The 21,098-nt window shown below is 40.2% G+C and overlaps 1 protein-coding gene across 1 annotated transcript in view; it reads right to left on the bottom strand.

The window, feature by feature from the left end:
• The window catches only part of ALDH1L2 (aldehyde dehydrogenase 1 family member L2), a 34,732-nt gene extending 14,615 nt beyond the window's left edge, over window positions 1-20,117 (bottom strand). Inside the window, exons 1-11 of the mRNA XM_083846559.1 lie at window positions 19,929-20,117; window positions 13,914-14,055; window positions 11,418-11,652; window positions 9,267-9,432; window positions 8,299-8,400; window positions 6,391-6,480; window positions 4,845-4,979; window positions 4,330-4,455; window positions 2,848-2,939; window positions 1,808-1,955; window positions 946-1,065 (exon numbers count right to left, since the gene is read on the bottom strand). Coding sequence (XP_083702685.1) covers window positions 946-1,065; window positions 1,808-1,955; window positions 2,848-2,939; window positions 4,330-4,455; window positions 4,845-4,979; window positions 6,391-6,480; window positions 8,299-8,400; window positions 9,267-9,432; window positions 11,418-11,652; window positions 13,914-14,055; window positions 19,929-19,979 — 1,407 coding nt within the window. The 5' untranslated portion in view covers window positions 19,980-20,117. The remainder of the gene's footprint in view (window positions 1-945; window positions 1,066-1,807; window positions 1,956-2,847; window positions 2,940-4,329; window positions 4,456-4,844; window positions 4,980-6,390; window positions 6,481-8,298; window positions 8,401-9,266; window positions 9,433-11,417; window positions 11,653-13,913; window positions 14,056-19,928) is intronic.
• Window positions 20,118-21,098: the final 981 nt, after the last annotated feature.

Here is a 21,098-nt window from a genome sequence, read left to right as displayed (position 1 = left end):
TATGCTGTGTGTAACTTGTTCCTCCTAAACTTCTTGATAGGGTATAAGCAAATAATCAATATTGTCAAGCCCATCACTTGTCATGGGTGAATCATGCTGCAAGAAGTTCAGACACAGCTGGTGGTGGCTGAATTTGGAGGACAATGCAGGGACTCTGATTCCTACATCTTTCTTTACATCAAGACACATTGTCTCCCTAATATACACACAGTATTTTATGATGATTGTGTTCTATCAACATATACATTGTAAATCCTAACACAGAATTGCTATGATTTTTATTCCATTCCATTATGGAGTTAAAAAAAAAAAGTACCAGAATCTGGCTTCTGATGACAGTGACATTTGTGGTATTGATTTCAGCAGAATTCAGTTACTCCAGAATTAAATGGCATACAAGGGCATCAGCAGCACTTATTTATAATTCTGAGTCACGCAACCAATGTTCAGTGTTTTTGAGAGGATGAAGCAGAACTGTATTTTCCTGTTGAGAAGTCATCTTTCTAACTGGGAATTTAATGGGATATTTTAAAGTCACATTTGCCCTAAGACATCAGCTTTGTAAATAAAAGTAAAACAAAAACTGTTGATGACTGACAAAAAAAATATACAGTATTCTAAAAGAAATACTTCTTTAGCAAGTAATCTTCAGCAGTTTTTGTTTGCAAAGCTAAACAAGAATGTGAACAAGGTAAACCATAGAGCTAGGCAGGGAGACTGACATACTAGTTGAAGTGGAATTGGGTTATTTTTAATGTGCAACTTGATTGAAATGGAAAAACTGTAGAATATATAAATTGAGAAGTAAATTGAAATTTAAAATTATTTCTGGAGGTTCTTTAATGTATTTATGGTTTTGAACTTGGCAATATTTAGTGTTTTAGATTTTTTGTAGGCAAAGAAATTGAAATAAACTGGTATTGATTATACTTAAAAATTACTTACTGATCCATCTGTTGGGTTTATGGTGTCGTATGTTTTTCCATCATCAGCATTTATAAATTGACCATTTATGAAACACTGGTATGGCATATTCACAGTCATGTTGTTCACATTTTTTGAAACCTAAGAGCAAAATGAATAAGATATTAATTTGACTTTTTTAATAATTAAGATTTTAATGTAGCTTAACAAGCTTTTGGTATGTACAGCCAACATCCACCCACATTTTAGGATGCATATATGGCTGTTAGGAATGTCCAAGAAAGTAAAATGAAATTGAAATCATATTCTCCATTAACACCAATGCCCATACTCAGAGACAGTGAAGTAGATTTCCATAATTTTTATAATTGGATCTCTATGGCTAAAAAATACTAAACCCTGGTTAAGGCTGGTCCCAGTGGACTTGAAATGAACATGTAATTCCCAAATTCAAGTAATCCTGCCTTGTTTAATGACTTCATGAAATACGCTATCCTCCCTTCACACAAAGTTTTCAATCAACACCTAGGAGAAAAACCTAGCACAGCTTGCCTCAGGACTGCAGAAGGTCTAGAAAAATTCTGACTGAGGCATACTGGCAGGACAGAGCAGGGGAGGCAGGAATATCTGCACATGTGAGAGCTACTCTAACGTGCGTTCTTGATCTCGCAGTTTGTATAACATTGTAAATGATGTTACATACATACTTCCACTCCAAAATGTAAATACATAAAACTTGGGGGGGGGGGGAAACAGTTACAAATGGTTTGCATGACCAAATACTTGTATTTCTGCCAGCATCAAACAGTCTAGGAAAATGCACTGTCTATCTTCCCAAAAAACAATAAAGAGTAAGCAATGAAGGCAAAATAAAAGGTCTTACATAATCAATGACCAATTCTTCTTCTTTGTCCTCTCCTCTGAGTTTTCTGACAGCCATCTGAACAAAGTCTGCAAACTTAGTGGCCATATACACATCTTCGTTCTGTAGCTGAAGCCCACTATATTTCTGTTTGATTTCTTCTAGCATTCTGAAGATTTTAAAGAAATAATAAGTTGAATTACAAATGGAAGAACTATTCAGATAAACAAATCACTGTAAGTTGGAAAGGAGTCAAAACTGGCTACCGGTTTGTATGCATGTGAATATATGTGTGTGTGTTTCTCTGAGAACAATGGCACTGCAGTTGTACATTTTACTGAAATCCCTTGGGTTAATTGGGGGTGTTATGGAAAAGAAGATGTGAGTTTTGGAATACTCTTGGATAAACTTTTGGAAATAAATGACAAATAACATGTACTGATTGATGAAACAGCATATGAGACTACCCATACATGGAGGAAATTTAGAACTCTGTGAGACTGCTAAGTAATAAGGACAACAATCGTTTTGTTAAAAACAAAAACAAACAAGAAACCAACACTGAAATGCTGGTCTTATTTTATGGCCTGGGATATCTGACTTGCGAAAAGAATTTAACTGAAGAGACCCAACACAACATGAACTCTGTGCACTTGTATGCATGGGCTGAATCCTTTCTCTAAAAGAGCTGGCTCCTCTTTCCTTCTCAGGAGTTCTTTGCCATATCAGCCTCCTGCTCTTGAGATACCTGTCACTGCATTCAAACAGGTTTGGGCACCACCATTCTTCCCCATATGGCTCTGTTCCTGAAGTTACAGGGAACTTTGCTTGAACACAAAGAGCAGGATTACATCAATAACTCCTAATTTTGGGAACAGAACCCTATAATATTTTCAAAGGTAGGAAGGGAGATAGTTAAATAGTACTAGAAAATACAATGGACAATCTTTTTTTTTTTTTTTTTGAACACTACTCTATCAACCCTGACTTAAAAGCACCATGACAACACTGTTTCCATTAACTTTTGCTTCCAAATTTTGTTGTTTTGAATAGTTTTTTACCTGACAACATGCATAGAGGATGCTCCAGATTTGAAGAAGTCTGTGGAATCCTCAATTACAGCAATATTGCTCAAAATTCCTTTCCAAATGGCCTAATAATATACAAAAATTGTGGAGACAATAATGAAAAATCCTCTAATTGCAAGAAGTATTTATCAAGTGGTATTTTATAAGGTATCCATGCCTACAAAGTATATTATTTCATAGGATTCTAAAACAGAAAAACATTTTAAGAGGATCTGGAACTTTCTATAGACTTCATGTTAGCCAATAAAATATTCAGCATAATTATCATATTAAAAATTATTTCATTCATAATAATATTACTTAATGAGGCACACAACCTGGTACAAAGGTAATAATTGTCAGGCCCATTTTTCAAGGCCTTTTTCTCCAAATAATAATTTCCTGCTGCATTATAGAATGTGCTGTCAGCAGAGGTGGGGATAGCCTGGAGAAATTTGTGACTGGATGGGTGGAATTTCTGGCAGCTGGGCAGAGCTGAGGAGTAGTTTAAGCTGCATGCATGAGATGGACATTTCTGCTAATGTGAAAGGTGAAATAACTGGTAGAATGAAATTTCAATTAATTATAATTCAGAGTCAGCAGCTCGTGACCTGAGTTCATCTTTCTTTTAGCTATTGTCTCAGTCAATAGCTCCAGGCAGTATTGTAGTTGCTGGCAAGCAGGTTCAAGGTAATGTTGGAGCAGCAGTTTAAAACATCAGTTCATCAAGCTGCATGACTTGTGCCAAAAGTTACTGGCAGAGTTAGCGCAAGGGAAGACATCTGTGATTCAGTTGCTCTGGCACGAAACCCAAACTAATCACCAATGTGGCTTCAATCTAAGCACACGACACTCATTACAGAGGGGAAGACTATGCAAGAGGGCAGCAAGGTGCCTCTCTGGCCTTGAGAGATTTCTGCTCCAGCTGCCCCATCGCCACACCCCTCTGCAAGGTAGCCTCTTGTGTGTGGTTGTGGCAGAAGACAGCACAAAGGTAGAGGTAGAAAACTGCTGCTTTTCTCTCTTGGACTGCTGTTCCTAGACTCCCTGGAGCTTGTCCACAAAAGCAATTCAGACTGCATCCGAGTGAGTACTACCACAGTGATGAAAGGATCTCAGAACTTTCGAGGTCTTGAAAACCTCACTGTTGTGAGACAAACGTCCTTTTGTTTCTCCTCACTCTACATTCACTCCCACCTTCACCATTCACAAACGTTTACCATAACTGACCCTGTGATCATTGTCTTTGTAACACTTATATCTGAAAGAAAATTTGATAGGGTTATGTGTAAGTTTTTGTATATTCTAGTGAATTCTCACATCCATCAGAATTAATTTCAATAACTAAAAATTTGACCCCATACTCTTCACAAAACAATTTTCATGGTTAAATAAAAGATATGCCTTCCTTATAATGAGAAGTACCTAATGTTTTTGTCTGAAGTAATATACTACTAAAACAGTTTATTAAATTACCCTAATATCTTCTGCCATCCTTTTTTCCTCTTCTGTAAGTTCCAGGGCAGTTGTTTCATCAGCAGAGAAGTATTTAGATGCAGGGATCATTTTTCCATCCTCAAACTGTAGATTTCGCACTAGTACCTGAAAAATGAGGGGACATGAGTTCAAATTATCTGGAAGGCAAGATGTCATTGTGTGGAGAGTTTTTAGGTATTAATATGGTCGTGGAAATAGTAAAATAAATGGCTTATAGGAAAGCTGCTATGATACAGGTAATTTAACAGGTCATTCCTACTTGTCTTCAGATTCTCCCCTAGCATTAATACATTTTAATCCATTGAAACTGAATATGGATTTAGTCTGAGGCAAAACATGAATGTCTTTTCTCTAGGATCGCAGAGGACTGGTAAGCTCCAAAAAAATTTGCTACCATTTGCAGCTCAATTTTTATAGCATAACAATTCCACACTACCTGCACTTCTTGCTAATTTATTCCATCCATACTCATGTGTGCGAGGGTGAGCACTTACCATCTTCCCATCATTACCAAAAATGACCAGGCCGTTCTTGGTTACAAGTCCAGGTTTTGAAGCACCTTTTATTGCCAGCTCTTGCCCAGCAGGCACCGAAGCATCAAGTAATGATGATCCATAAAAAGTAACCACCTAAAAATAAATGGATTTAAAAGTACATAGATTCTAAACATGCTCTAAAATCCTAATGATGAAGTGATATTGTTTGGAAGCATTAGTATAATATAAAGTAATAAAATATAAGTAACTACACATGGAAAACATGTTATAACATTATTTCTGTATCTTTACAACCCAGGACATGTAAAACTTTGCAAGCTGCCTAAACCTGCAAAGGTGCTTAGCTGTAACATTGTGCAAGACTCAATCAATGCAGAAAGGGAAACAATTTTTGTCAGTGCATGTCCAAAGTGAGAGACCAGCAGAAGCCTGAATGTGAGTGGTAGAGTCCTGATCTGCCTGCAGGCTGGAAATGCTGAATGCCGCCTCTCGTTTAGCCTCTTCTGCTCTTTCTGGGCTCTCAAATCAGTCCCTCAATATTAGGGCAGAGCCAGGCTTTTGGATCAGACTAACAACAGCTGGCTAATAGTTAAGTAACAAAATTTGGACATCATACCCAGGAAATGTGACTTTAAAATATTTTATGCAAGTAAAATGCAGATCAAATGTGTAATGGTTTTAAAATATAGAGTAGAATCAGAATCACAGAATGGCTTCGGTTGGAAGGGACCTTAAAGATCATCCAGTTCCAACGCCCCTGCCATGGGCAGGGACACCATCCACTAAATCAGGTTACCCAGGGCCTCGTTCAACATGGCCTCGAACACCTCCGGGGATGGGGCATCCACAGCTTTTCTGGGCAGACTGTTCCAGTGCCTCACCACCCTCTGAGTGAAGAATTTCCTCATAACCTCTAACCTGAATCTCCCCTCTTTTAGTTTAAAACCATTCCCCCTTTTCCTGTCATTATCTAACTGAGCAAAAAGTCACTCTCCATCTTTTCTCTAAGCCCCCTTTAAGTATTGAAAAGTTGCAACATGGAAAGGAAGTAGTTGTTCTGAGATTAAATTAGATAAGTTTAATTCTACAAATGGTTCTAGTATTCCTAGGACCAAATCTCTTTTAAAAATACTTTGTCGTTGTTGTTGTTGTTATTTCAGTTGCTCAGTGTTTCATTCTGCTGTTATATTGTGATGTTGCCCACTGTACAGCATGGGTTTTGTTACACTGTAATGCATACCTACTTCCCTAAACGACTGGCACTGTCTGCTTCTACCCTTGCTTTTTACTGCTTTGTACTATTCATACTATTTTTCAGATACTGCTCTTATCCTTCTTTTAATTAAATGCACCTATCATAAAAATGTTACCTACTGTGTTCTGTGTATTCGTTCACGTGCCTGTTCTAGATATATACAAAATATACAATGACCAAATGAGAGCTACTCCAACATAACTCAAATTTGTATTCACCTGTATGCAGACACCTTTAGCTTTTGTAATAAAAAAGTCACAAATAGAGTACTGAATTTAAGGAGCTTACCTGGCCATCCACTGTTGCCCACGCTCCAGGTACTTTATCATGCCCTCGGATCCAATTGTGCAAAGCTGCTGCAGGTTGATCCCAGGAGATCTAGGAAGTCAAGATATGCCAGCTAATTCTTCTCTATTTAGTTATAAATCAAGTTACTAAGGTTTTCCAAGCTGCATACCACCCCCCCCCCCACCCTTTCTCTCAACTGTTGAGAACACAGAAAGGGTTTGGTCTAATACAGAAAGACCAGTGCAGCCTTTATCTTCCCACAGATTCTCCTTCTTACACTAATGTAATGAATACATAACTCTTGCTACTAGGTATTCATTCATAATTAATATTATGATGAACAAATTTACTAAACACTGTATAAATATAAGCAGCATATGTCAGGGTAACACCTTCTGCTGAACATGATCTATTTATTGCTTGGTTCCTAAGTTCTTTTAAAAACTTTTATTAAAATACTGACTAATCATTTACCAACCCTTTATAAATTGTTTCATAAATGGAATCTCTACTAAAACTTGCAGTTCCTGCAAGACCTTGAGGAAAAAGGAAATAATGTTTTGTAAAGAATGTCATATATACTTAAAATGTAACACTAGTGAAAATGTATTGCTTTATCTTTGCAAGTACCATGAGTATATGTATGAAATGAATTAAATAAAGTAATAGAATATCTATTAAATAACAAATCTCAAGTGTCCTTCTTAGTTAAAGCACAAGGAGTATTTAGAAGCAAGTTATAAGCCAATGAGAATAGTTTTCCAACCAGGGCATTAAACTAGTTCAATCCGGGAGAGTTCCTTATATACTATATTTAAGGGATGAATACAGCTTTTGGACAACACATACAATTTAAATAAATACATTAAAAATTATAAGACACTATGAATCTTTGAATTCACTGCAGTTTTGCATATACTGTTTACATTTGTTAGGTCCTCATTCTCATTCTTCCCTGCAATTTCAATAATGACATGAAAGTTCCCCTTGGTCAGCTCCTTTTCACTGACATTTTAGAATAGCTAGGAGTCAAAAACAGTAACCTCTTCAGCTGTTCTGCTAGTTCCTACATATGGGGTCAGTATGTATATGGGCACCCCAAAATTTTGGTCCATAACTGTTATATAAGGTCAGAACACTTAAAAATATGCATATGAAAAGCTATTTGTGTCTAAGCTAAGTCAGCAATTGTGATATGATAAAAAAGCATTAAAATTTCAGGTGAAAAGGAGTATGTTCACCAAGGTCAAGAGGCTGAAATTGTTGGTAATATTTTCACTTTTTTTTTTTCTTTTAAACTTCTGCAATGGTCTAGAAAAGCAAAAGAGGGTATTAGAGGCAGCGTTCACTATCATTTTATGGTGGCTTTCCCAACCACAAAGAAGACCTAGCTAATGCAGTAGGGATAATTATATAGTATATGTTGCCCATGCTCCAGGGCATGGGCATTATTATTATTTTTTATTTATTTTTAAAAATATGTTGTTTGTTTATGAGACCTCCTTGCTTATTTGTTTGTTTTTCTGGTAGGTGCCAACACTTATTTTTTGTAACATCAGGCCTATTTCTGGTAGAGAATATAGCATGGGTTGTTGGTAAACAAACTATCTCCATTCATTGCTGTATTTAAAAGTATGGTAACGTAAGAAGTCACTGAAGGTGCAGCTGCTATCTAGCTATTTGTAGATGATCTCAAGTAGGTCATCAAGTTTCTATATATATGTAACTGCTGGCAGGCTATATGAACCTAACCTGGGGCTCCATCCCAGAAATATGAGATGAGGAAACAATTGAGTTAAAACCTATATTAATTTCATGTCACTACTATTGAAATACGAATTAGAAACAACTTTTCTAGAGATAGGCGGTAGATAGGCAGTAGAAAACCACAGAGTTATTTAACACTACCTCTGCATTTTCCTTTTTCTGGATCCCTTCATATGTTGCCCCTTCTTCAGGCTGAGGTATACGAGGTGCCTTACCATCAGCGATTAGATGTACAGCTTCCACCTAAGTAAAAAAGTAACAGATTTAATGTTAGCTTGGTTTCCCTTTTTGAACTCAGTCATGCTTGTGACTGACTGCAGAAGACTTTCTTCCACAAGAATAGGTTTCTTTTTAAAACTTGGATTTTCCAAAATCTAGGGAACCAATACTGCACTGATTAACATACATATATACTTCAACTTCTTTGACAAAAAAGTAGCCTTAGAAATTTGATTGGAGTGCCTAGTTACCATGCAAATAGCAGCTGCCTAAATTCTACAGGACCAGAACTTAGCTAAGCACAGAACGAAGTTCTATATGTTTGCATTCATCTCTTCTTTCTGCAAAAAGATATTTCTCTGCATTAAAATAGGGAGAAAAAAAACAAAACTCTAATGATCCATGTTGAGTATTTTTATGTATTTTCTTTTCTTCATTTTAAAACAAAACAGAGCAAAACAGAAAAAAAGGACATGTATACAAAGTCCAAAGCCAGTCCACCAAGGCTGTGAACTTTAAACACCATCCCTCTTTTTTCTTCAGCCTCACCCCTAACTTTCTGTTCTCTGTAAGCCTGTAAAAATTTTCACCTTGTAAAAACATTCAAGTCTGTGGAAGAGCTACACTCAAGACAAATCTGACCTGTTGCCTTCTGCAGAAACAGGATATGCTCTGCCCACTGCCAGCAACAAATATTCTTAGGCAACCTCCTCAGCTGTTGTGAAGCAGCAGAGCTCCTCTGAACTCTAAAATTCATCTGAACACCACAACCTCTGTCTTACCAAATTTATGCATTTTGTACTTCCTCTTCCTTTCTTTTTCTTTTCAAACTCCAGCAGATGCTATTCTTTTCATTTTAAAATGTTGATATTTAATACAGGTAAACATACCATAGCCTTTACTCCCTCTGGGAAGAGAAACCGGTTATACAGATCATCCACGGTATCGTTTTGGCCAACGTCACATTCTCGCTGCAGAAGTATTGGTCCAGTGTCCAAACCATCATCAGCCCAGAAAATTGTAAATCCTGCTTTCTTATCTCCCTGAATTAAAGTCCTGGAGGTAAAAGAAACCTTACAGTAAATAGAGACATTATGAAAGCAGTCAGGGATATCCATTCTTTTGTTACATATTTATTTGCTTTACGCAGAAAATAAAATTCCAACACTATTTACCCCCAGTTTCATTGCTCATTTCATAGCCAGGTACCCAAAGTTTTGATACTATTGATGTGTGTTTCCCCAAAGTGACATAAGAAAAGCTGCAACTGAATCCAAAGCATTTATCACACAGTTCATTGTGCTATTTTAAGTGTATTATCAGTGATAAGACACACAGAGCAAAAGGTATGCAATAGTTGTGACACAGTTTGAAAGATGGAAGTATCTAGACAGTATATTTTCTAAATAATTCCTAATTGTTTACAGTAACTAGCTAAGCTTCAAAGCTTATCTGTAGGTCAGCAAGGGAAGTACAGCTGTCCCACAGCTGAAAAAGAGCTAAAGTGAGAGTGGAAAATGATGGATGCTTAAGAAAGCAGGAATGTGTAACTGTTTAAGGAAAAGTCAGTGGGGGAATTTATGTCCAGCCAGATTCTCAGCTGGTGCGCATGAACATAGCACTGCTCATACTGCAGACCTACGCTGATTTACATCAGCTCAGGATCTCTCTGAACTTGAAGGGAACTTCAGCTACATAGATTTTCTGGTTCTCTGTTGGAGCTGCAGGTGCCTCAGAATGATGGAAAATCAAACCAAAGTGCTTAAGCAAGCAACCAGAAGTGAAGAGGCACAACTTTTCTGTGTGCTTTTAACAATATGTATGCATGCAAACACCAACGTCATATTCTGTAAGACATATATCTCATAAATATTCCCTTGGCAGTCCATGTTGTGACAGGATCATTCGAGATCTGGCTTATACACATGAAAATTCACAACATAAACACTGAAAACTACGTTATTAAAAGGAAAAAAAACATGCATTTGAGCAAAAGAAAAAAAAACTCTGAAGACAGTTGGAGAAGTTAGCAGTTACATCAAAAATGAAAATTTGCAAAAATTTGGGTAGGCCATGTAAGATCTTTCACAGATTTAAGCAGCATCTCATCTGTTTTATATTATCTAAAAATACAGAAGGAGCTCCCTGGTGAGAAGTACATGTCCTCAGCATTGCACTGAGGAAGAAGAAAGTAATGTGGGCAAATGCCGCTGATGCTGAGTAGACAACAGGATGAGAATTACTGTGAGCTCCTTCCTCTGTGCACCATCTCCCTCTGCAAAAAGTTGCTCATAACAAAGTGGCAGCAGCTGGAAGAGGCTGTAACTGATGGAGTGAGGAACCCTCAGTGGCTTAGAACCTTTGTTTGTGGTTGGTGTCCCTTAGTCATGCCTAATTCCCACTGTTCCCCAATACATCTTTAAATAATCACCACGCTACCTGCTCGATTATTTTTAATTTGTTTCTTCATATTTAGACAATTTCTTATTGAATTTAAACATTATGATAGGAACATTTCTGCTTTCACAGGAATGCTAGATCTGAGTCCACTGTGTTCATTATTGGAGGGTAGTTCTTTCACAATAACACTTTGAATCTAGCCTTGTGCATTGCTCAGGATGATAGCAGGATAAACTTTTCTTCTTGTAGATTGTTTTCTCTCTTTCTTTTCTGTGAAATCTTAGGCTCTGTCATGTCTCTGTAGACAGTTATCTAGTGTTTGAAGGGGATGAACTGTGAGGGTACTGTCCTGCCTATGGAAACTACATGCTGTTGAGTTACCTATGTGAGTAAAATATATGAACGGACAGATCACATCACTGATCTTCCCAGAATAACAGCTGCACTTGCAGTGGAAATCGTGCTGAATCTCAGGTATGAAGAGCAATTCATGACCCAAATACTCAGCTGCTTCACAGAACTTGCTTCAGAGCAGTTGCAAGTCAACAGAAATGTGTCAGCAATTACATGAGTAATGGGTCTGGCCAAACATCCCACCAGGACATAGACGTAGTTTTGATGAACGACATGCAAAAAATTACCAGTTAATTGCAGAAGCTCCTCGGTGCCGTGGTAGGATGGATGGATGGTAAATAATTGAGCCATGTTTTGGGCAGTCAATAACATCCATAGGGATGAACTGTGTACAGAACGGAAGGACATTTAGCTCTGCTCCAACAGATTTGTAGGCTGCAACTACTTCCTGGATAGGCTTGCCTTTAGCTCTCCATCTGGGAAACTTAAAAACAGGAGTGCCATCCTTCTCTGCTGCCAGTGCTGAGGGATGAGAATATTTTTTTCGTTAATTCACATTTTTTTGTTAAAAGTTCAAATTCAAATGAGATATGGCAAGACAACTCAGATCATGAAATGCAATACATAGAGCCCTTTGTACTGTTCTGTATGGTGTTTAAAGAAAACTTTGTGCTTGAATACATTTTATTAATTCTGTCACTGATTCTCATTCCTACAGCTTGTGTCCTTCTCAACTTTTAAGTTCACTCTTATGGCCTGGCTCATAAGTACAATGGAAAGCAGAAAAGATTGATGAATGCCATTGACTATTAAATAATTACACTTCATTTCTTGTCCAATCATTACATTTGCCTGAAACTGGTTTGGTTTAGCAGAGCTTAAGTTTACATTTCAGCAATTTGTATGTGAAAATTACATGCTCATCTCAGTAGCATCTTGTCATGTGGCTCAAATATTAACAGATGCTAGTGGCCTTCAGTTATTTCTTCAAAATTCTGTTTACTGGTGATTTCTGGATCTGTTTCCATTTATCTGTGTGACACAACTACACCCAAAATTTGGCTGAAGGCTGAGAAAAAGCAACTGCATTAATTGCAGAGAGAATTTTTAGGTGTTTTATAAATTCCATTGTGCATTTGCTTCACAACCCATCACAGGGAGGACAGTAGAGTCGAACTCTACAGCTGTTGAGTTGGATAAGTAATTGCAACAAAAGGGAAGACAAGAAGAGGTATGGACAATTTACCTAATTTAATTTCTATTTTGAAACACATTTTTGTACTTCCTTCCTCTTTTTCATATCTGAAATTGAATCTTGAGTTTGACCTGAAGCATCTTTAGCCAACCAACTTAGGTCTTAAGTAAATACTTAAGTATCATTCCATACTGTGCACTGGAAGTTAGCATGCACTGCAATTGCTTTTAGAAATAAAAATCATAGCTGACTGAGGATATAGAAACATAAGCCAACTTCACGTGAGTCTTCAGCTGTTTGGATCATCAGGAATTAAAAAGCAACAAAACGTTAGGAGAACAATAAACATTCCACAGCTTAGTTAAAATGGCCATGACTGAAATCAGTGGAAGAGTTGCTGTGTTCCGTCTGCTAGTTTAACTGTATAGTAATAGTCTGTGTAGTACAACCAAGTATTATGGTATGCCTCCAGAGCTGGATGGTTAAATTGTCTTTTTCTAAACTAATACTTACCTCCTGTAATTCTTCCAACGTGTGATTAACTCTTTTAAAGAGGTGGGGTTATAGAATGTAATAAACTTGAGAACTATGTGCTAGTTTGGGAGTGCCATAGCCCAAGTAAGCAAAATTTATGTTTAATTCTTCCCTTATAAGAGTTCTGGAAAAACATGTCAGGACCTGACCAAAATAAAAAAGCAGAAGAGATGCTTGAGACAGCTCATGGAATGTAATTTTAATTTCTGATTATCCATAAAGGTAAGTTCCTTTCTGGCACTTACATTTGCTAATTCTATTAACTCACCATTTTCATGGTACTGAAAAATAAGAGAAAGTTATAATTCAGATAGTGATACCAAATATGCTTCTTCATCACACTATGTTCTGCTGTACAAGTACAGTTCTGAATACCTGCCCAGCAACTGTTTGTTTAGAAAGTCCAGAAAATCATTATGCATCATGGCATTGTAAAAAGGGAGAGCAAAGCCTCTTCTACCCTTTTCAGTGGGTTTTCCATAGTCCAGGTGGAAGAGAAATAGGCTCTGCAGGTGCACTGCTGCATACAAGCTTGTCAGAAAGGGCAGAAAGCCAGGGATAAACAGTCTTGGCTCCATGCCTTGAGTGTCCCAGACAGCACCATGAAACAGGCGACAGACATTTGTGCTTGAGTACAGGCTCAGCAGCTATTTGCTTCTTCTCCAGAAAAGGGAACGAGTCTGGAGCTAATGCAGCCTATCGGACTGTTCCTTGAACCTGCTTTTACATATTTTGCATATTGTTAAGATACAGATCTAGTTCAAGATGATTACCTTTAGGATGTGCATTCAAATAAGATGCACAGATTAATTTATTTTCTTAATATCACAATGTATAGCCCTGCGTGGCTAGAGAAAAGTTTTAAATACTGATCTAATTAAGAAGGTCAAACCAGTTCTGGGACTTGTGTTTTCATTTAAGCATAGTTCTTGTGCTGAATTCAGTGTAATAAAGGCAAAATATGCAAGTCATTCCCATATAGACATCTTCTTCTCACGACAAGGCAAGTTTATGTATGTCTGTAAGTTAGCATTTAGATTAAGGTTACACTTACCCAAAGGATCAGCTTGTCCATTCTTGTCAGGCACTGTGAATACTCCCACAACTTTATGGCCTTCTTTTCTCAGCTTGTTATATACTTCTTGTCCAAAAATGCTTTGACCTATAAGGGCTAGCTTTAGCTTGTTCTGATAAGCCTGATCAAAAGAATTAAAACAAACCATGTTATAGGATGCAAAGTATATATGTTGCTACTTATATTTCTCTCTTGCTCTTTTTGGATCAACATTCATTTTGATTTAAAATGCAACAATTTTTCTACCTCAAATGCCTTTGGAGAAAAAATAATCAATTGTTTACCTATTGTTAATCTCTCAGAAATAAATAAATGAGAACATACTGAACATAAAAGTGTCATTTGATATTGCCACTGATGTTTATATTGGTTTCTCATAATTTTTATTAAACAAACTCACTTCACTCTATAAGAGGCATAACAGGCTCTATGACCTTGTTCCTAGTCATAACTAACATGATATGAAATACAAAAATATTTTTGAAACAGGTACATACAACAGTTTTTTTAGGCATAATTTAGATGTCTGGAACATGCCCTCTAAATCTATATAATTAGATGGTGGCATACAATTTGTGGTTAATATGAATAGACAAAGAAGACAAGCTTGCATTGTTCCTGCCAAGTTAAAAGCAGCGATCATCCATTTGATCCTCCTACACAGAAATACCACTAAATATGAGGTTCCCTTGCTGGACTTCCCTTGCCTTCTGTGTCTGCTCATCAGTACAGTGGATACATGCTTTTACGCTTCTTTAGACTGAGTAGGTGCCAATAACTGCCCCAACTTTTGATTTTTAGGACAGTTAGAATCACAGCACTACTATAATACCAGAAAATCGTCTACTGCTATTTTATTTAAGCTCTTCACATGCTGAGAAAAGTACTAATTCCCTTAGGCTCCCCAAAATCTAAAGAATGGTCTTCTGCAGGACTCCAGCTTTGAGGACACTCTAATTTTAATCCTTCCCTTTCAAGGAAACATACCAGATGAAGCACAGCGTATGTTTTCTGGGTTTGATGTAGCCCCTGTGTGAACAGGGAAGGCGGGGAGAACCCAGCTTCAGTGAATCCACCTCAACTTTGAAACTGTTCCAAGACCAATTGAGTTTTACTGTGAACTCTACAAATACATTGATGCTCTTCAACATAATCCAAAATCTCACAGAATCACAGAATCACCTAGGTTGGAAAAGGCCTTCAAGATCAAGTCCGACCATCAACCTGACCTACTGAGTTCCATCACTACACCATGTCCCTCAGTGCCTTTGTGCTCCTCTTTCATCCTGCCTCTGGCCCCTTACCCCTACCACCTCCTTTTTCCTAGAGGTATTATTCCTGTGGCTGCAAGGTGAACTGGATTAGGGTACGGAGACAGGTGGTCAGTGGCCTGACAAAATGTGGCTAATTCTTAACTGGATCTATTCACAGGTCTAGTTCATTGCAACACCACAAGCCCTAACGCAGGTCCAGCAGGGGTGCAGGAATGAGCATGGTGTGGAACTGCCCTTGCAAGCGCTGCCTTTGCATTTTTCATCAGCTATGACTGATACCTTTGAAAAACAAATGGACTGGCAGACCTGGTCATTAAGGAAAGCTCCGCACACAATAAACAAAAAACCTGCCTTCCCCACAGCTGCGTCAGATGGAAACTATTCCTAGATTTGGACCACTGAAGGAGGTCTGAATGAAGGACAGAGTATAAATCCACATCCCCACCTTCATCCTTAACTTCATCTTTCCCAACTGAACTTGGACTGCCATTTATCCTGAATGAGGTGCCATGAGCTCAGAGCGATACGTAGGAATCGAGGCACTGTCTGAGCGTCTTGAACACCAGTATTTGTTCTGTGTGTTGGCACTTGCAGGTTTTTCTCCTGCGTCCTCTCTTCCCTTTCTTATGGAGGCTGGGACATAAGGATGGCTTGAGGAAGTGGGTTATTGATTGGACACCAGGTGATCTGCACTGCCCTTCAGATCAAATGACAAATTCTGTGACAAACAGAAATGTCCTGAAAAACAGGTTACTCAAAAACACAATCCATTTCAATGCAATTCATTTCACAGTTGAAATATTATGGATGAATTTTGCTGTTTTCAAGTTACAGTTCAGTTGTGCAGATGGCCTTAGGGAAAGGACATTACAAAATGGTAGGCTCCACTACAGGAATATTGAAGCATGCTTGTTATTTTATGCATACCATTTTTATATAAACCAGTAGGAAATAACTATTTGTCTCCAGAGGCAGTGTTTTACTTCAGAATGAAGCTGCATAAGCAAAACTATCCCTGTGTTACAGCATTAGTCAGCATGCCTGCAACTGCAGTAGTAATAAATAGTTGCGAAGGTGGACATAACTTGGGCTGCAAAATCAGATTTTCACAGCTGGCTGGTAAACGTCCTCTGTGAGACCGGTAATGACGATATTCCCAACCAACGCTGCACTGGTGGTAGTAATGCCTAAAATACGTCCAGTATTTTGTCAACATTAGTAAAGACAAGTCCTGGATCTGAATTTCAGAGAGCACAAGTTATCTTTGCAGTGTTTATCTAGCAAGGCCCAGTGGATGCAGATAGACTGTATTCCCAATGCTTTGTGACCGGTGTCTTTACTTTTACAGCAGAAACACTGCTGCATTATAAAATTTAGTCATCAGATTTTCCTAATCTTTTAATTGTTTTAAGTATAGCAGGCAAGTTGGGGAAAGATTAACCTGCCAGCTCACTGAACATGTTTGGCATGGTAGCAAATCCTCTGATCTCTGTGCAGCACTAATTTAAAGCGGTAGCCCAACAAGTACACTGAAAAAACTTTAAAGGTAGTCCAGGTACAAGTTACTTATTCTACTTTCATCCTTTTGCTAGCATCTCTCAGTAAGAACACAAGACTGGAAGTGACCTTAGCTAAAAATCCAGTGCTCTGCCACCACAAGCAATGTTGTATGATTGCTTTTACAGATTTATCCAACCTCCATTTTAAATTACTTTAAAAGTACTCAATGAAAAAAAAAAAAAAGTACTTTTCTGATACTTGGCAATCTTGTAATTTACAGTCCACGTGTACCACCACTTTAAGAGCTACTTTCTCTTCACTTGTTCACAAAGTGTTAATGACACTTGTAACCTATATCCCTAAACTTAACTCTTAGTTCATGTTTCCCTGTCTGATCCTCATATTACATGGAACTGCATACCAGTTCCCCTCCCAAATCTTGAGCTGCTGTAAATACAGTTTCAGTTAAGCTACACTTGCTTAATTCATGCTAATCATGGAGCTGAGTGAACAAATGGTTAGAAGAGAGAACACAGTTTCCAAAGGACCAAAAAATAAAACTGGCCAAACTGAGAAGATTGCGGACGGGCTAACTCAGAAAGTCCCATATCCTAACTGCAGTGCACAAAAAGATTGCCTGGCAAGAAATCAGCTCTGCTGTCTCACCCAAATAGAAAGTTACTCAGTTGGAGACTGCCTTCAATTGCAAGACGGATCTTGTAACTGGGCTATGACCAGCGATTCTCGCGTTTTCTCCAATGAATGGTACACGTGCATTGTGTGATTTTTAACATCTGGCTTAGACGTGGTGGTTTGCTTGTCTCGCCTTAACACATGCACTGTCATCAGCAGAAAGCAAGTGCCAAACCCACAAGTCAGCCATGCACAGGATATCTGTGGGGTTCAGTGGGAGAAATCCCATATGTGGAGAGGCTTGCATGATCAGACCACAAATTCAGTCCTTTGTTTTTTGTCTTGTTTGAAAATCGACAACTGGCTCAGTGCAGAAGATCTAATAGCCACCCTCTGTATTATTTTGGAAATTCTCCTCAAACATTTTTATGCAAGATGAGTTAGACTCGTGACAGTGAGAAATCCTTTTAGAAGAATTCAGTATGGACATGACACTCAATTAAAAGTGAAAGTTCTATAAAATTACAGGGAAATGAAAACTAGTTTGGTGTTTTCCTTCTTAATGAAATGGCACATTTTGGCAGGATATGGTCACTAGCATTCATCATAAAGCTGTAGAAAGGAGCTCCTTAAAGAACACCAAAACAATCGTGTTGAATAATGTGCTTGGTGGGTACTGGATCATCACCGCTAGCACATACAAAGATCAAGCTTGTTACTGTCTCTGTCAGTAGTGTTAGGAGGTTATGGTAGGTTTCTTTTGCAGCTGCTTGGCTGACTATGAACATATGATACTCATTAATAGATGCATTTCTTGTCTTGGGAAGGTTAATGGACATATATTGTCACTGTGGATTTCTTGCTTTATTTTTGTAAGGATGCCCAATTCCCACTTGTGGGAAACAACGGAGCACGGATAGTTTAGAGAGGCCTGACCTTTTTTTATTACACAAGTCATAGAATAATATAGTGAATCTGACAGTGCTACCAGATAAGTTGATGCTCACTTTACTGTAATTCTGTTGGTTTCCTTGTCTGAACTTTTTCTTCTTCTTTAACCTTCTGTTTTGCTTACATTGTAACACAGATTGACATGCACTGGGACTAGTTCGAAATAAAATCTCTTTTCCTGACTCAAGTGCTTCCTGTTCGGATGGAGGAAATAAGATAAAGGTAAAGGTCACAAAACCTTAAGGCTACTTGTAAAGCAGTCTTGTCTTGAATGCTCAGATTGTCTGAAAGTCCACTTTTATTTCATGGCTTGGGTTGGAAGGCACCTCATAGATCATCTAGTTCCAACCCCCCTGCCACAGGGAGGGACACCCCCCACTAGATCAGGTTGCTCTGATATGAAAGCATAGCTTTTTTTCATTGCCCTAATATGAATGCATAACTTTGAGTTTAACTGCCCAATTTTAAAATTCTGGCTGTGCCATCTGTTGATACAGAGCTGGAACTGATTCTACAATGGCTCATTAAAATAAATGCAGCATTTTGTTAGCTTCCATTCTGGTTCTTTTTCTCCTTCAAAACACCTAATCCAAAATAATCAGTAGAATTAAGCACCATATAGAGAAGCAGCCTGACAAATGCTGGTAACTATCTTTTCAAGTTCTACTGCCTAAAATTGCAAGACAAGTCCAAGAGTTGCATTTTCTTCCTTCGTAAGAGTCTAATGCGGTAAGACATTTGCAGAGAATAATATTTATTTCATAGCTAAAACCTATTTTCTGTTACCGCCTCTTTTGTACATGGGTATATATGCATGTCTAACAGTCAATGGGTTATCAGTTTCTAACCAAATGTCTTGAAGGCTACTGTTTGGTAACTGCTGTCAAAAAGATGACAACATTTTATTTCTTCTCTATAAGGATTTAGCGAAGATTTTAATATTGCTACATCTTCTCAAGGCTGAATTTTAAACCCTGCTTGCTTCGAAAGCTTGCTTTCTGCTGAGGATCCCCCTGCGTGTGCTAAATCCCAGTGCCCCAGGCTGAAGCCTCCCGCAGAGCCTGCCTCCCTCCCTCCGCACACCCCCGGGCACCGCGCTCTCCGTCGGTCATTCATTCGCCTTGCGGGCACTGCTGACCGCGGTCCCCAAAGCCCCGCGTCAAACCCCCCCGTTCCCAGCCTGCCTTCCCATGCAGAGCCCTTCGGAGGACTGCTGTCCTTGTGCCAGACAAAGAGCGGTCCTCGGGGGAGCAGAGATCCTCTCCCAGCCTCAGCTGGCCGGGGCAGGCATCCGGACAGCCCGGAGCGGGCGCTTGCGGGCGCTGCGCTCTCCGTGCCTTTAGCGGGACGGGAAGCGGGGCCGGGGGCAAACCCGGCACCCGGCAAAGCCGCCCCGGGGGCCGCGGGGGAATTTAGGCCGTGAGCAGGGCAAGGCCCCCGCCGGCAGCCCCGGGCCCGGCGGAGGCAGCAGCCAAGGGCAGGGGGCCTGCAGCCCCGGGCAGGGCTCGGGGGGTCCCTCGGCCCCGCACCCCCACCGAGACCCCCGGCAGCCCCCGGACCCTCCCTGCCCCTCGTCCCCCGAGCCCGTCAGCTCCCCGCTCCCCGCGTCCCCCCCCCCCCCCCCAAGGCTGCTCACCGCGCCCGTGGTGCAGATCGTCCTCAGCAGCCGCGGGGCCGCCCGCAGCATCTTGCGGATGCTCCGCCGGGGGGCTGCCTCCCCCCTCCGCCCTCCCGCCCCCCACCCCCGGCCCCGCCGAGCCCAACGACGAGCCCCGGCACCGGCACCGGCGGCACCGGCGGCGGCAGCGCCTCGTCTGATGCAACCCGCGCCGATGCCGCTGGCTCCGCGCCAGCCCGGGCGGCCTCGGCCGCGGCGCCGCGCCCCCGCCCGGGGCCCGGGCTCGGTGGGTGCACGGGGGGAGGCCCCGCACCTGCAGCGGGGTCGGCAAGGCCCCGGTACTCCCCCCCGGTACCCCCACGCTCCCCCCGGTACCCTCACAACCCCCCCCCAGTACCCTCACTGCCCCCCGGTATCCCCACGCACCCCCTGAGGGGCAGCCCCCCCCGAGGATTGAGGCGTGTGGTGAGGGGAGCCCGGGCCCCCCGAGGCCTGGAGGAGGTTTTGGAGGCTGTCACCCACCCCCGGGCCACAGCGGCCTTGGGACCAGCGGTGAGAGGGGAAGGTCCAGGCAGGTTATCGGCTGCCACTCCAAAAATGCCAGTGCTGGGCATCGGCAGCATTCTGGAGACCCGTGTTGTTGCCAGCATCACTGGATATACAAAGCGGCTCATTTATTTAATAATTAAAAAAATCCTCCCTGACCTCCTTTGAGGTCAGCTGTTAACATAAAGTTTTCGACTTTCACACCTTTCTAAAGTCGTGACAAAATCTTGTTGCAGGTATGGAGAAGATCGGGAAAATACGCATTCAAAGTGCCAAAAAATATCCTAAAGCAAATGAAAATGACCCCAGAAGGACCACAAGGAGCAAAACAGCAGAAACCGTGGCAGTAGTATAAGCACGACTGCTAACTGGGTCAGGTTTAAACCTCAGAAATATTTAATATTTGTAAATAGAGGTGGGTGCAAGGCTGAAACACACCCTGTTTCTGTCAAGAAAACAAGGAGGAAAAAAATGAAGAAGTTGGTCATCATATGGCTGGCTTGTGAACCACATCAGAGAAGCCAAAACAAAGCTTACGCCAAATCCATAACCTGCAGAGATCGTGTTACAGTAGAAACCAGTAGAAACGGTCTTTCCCAGCACTTGCAAACAGCCATTTCTTACTGCTCTTCTGCAGAAGAT

The sequence above is a fragment of the Anser anser genome, assembly GCF_964211835.1.
Source record: "Anser anser genome assembly, chromosome: 1".
In the NCBI taxonomy this organism is placed as follows: domain Eukaryota; kingdom Metazoa; phylum Chordata; class Aves; order Anseriformes; family Anatidae; genus Anser; species Anser anser.
The sequence above is the reverse complement of the archived record's forward strand: the minus strand, read 5'-3'. Positions and strand labels throughout refer to the sequence as shown.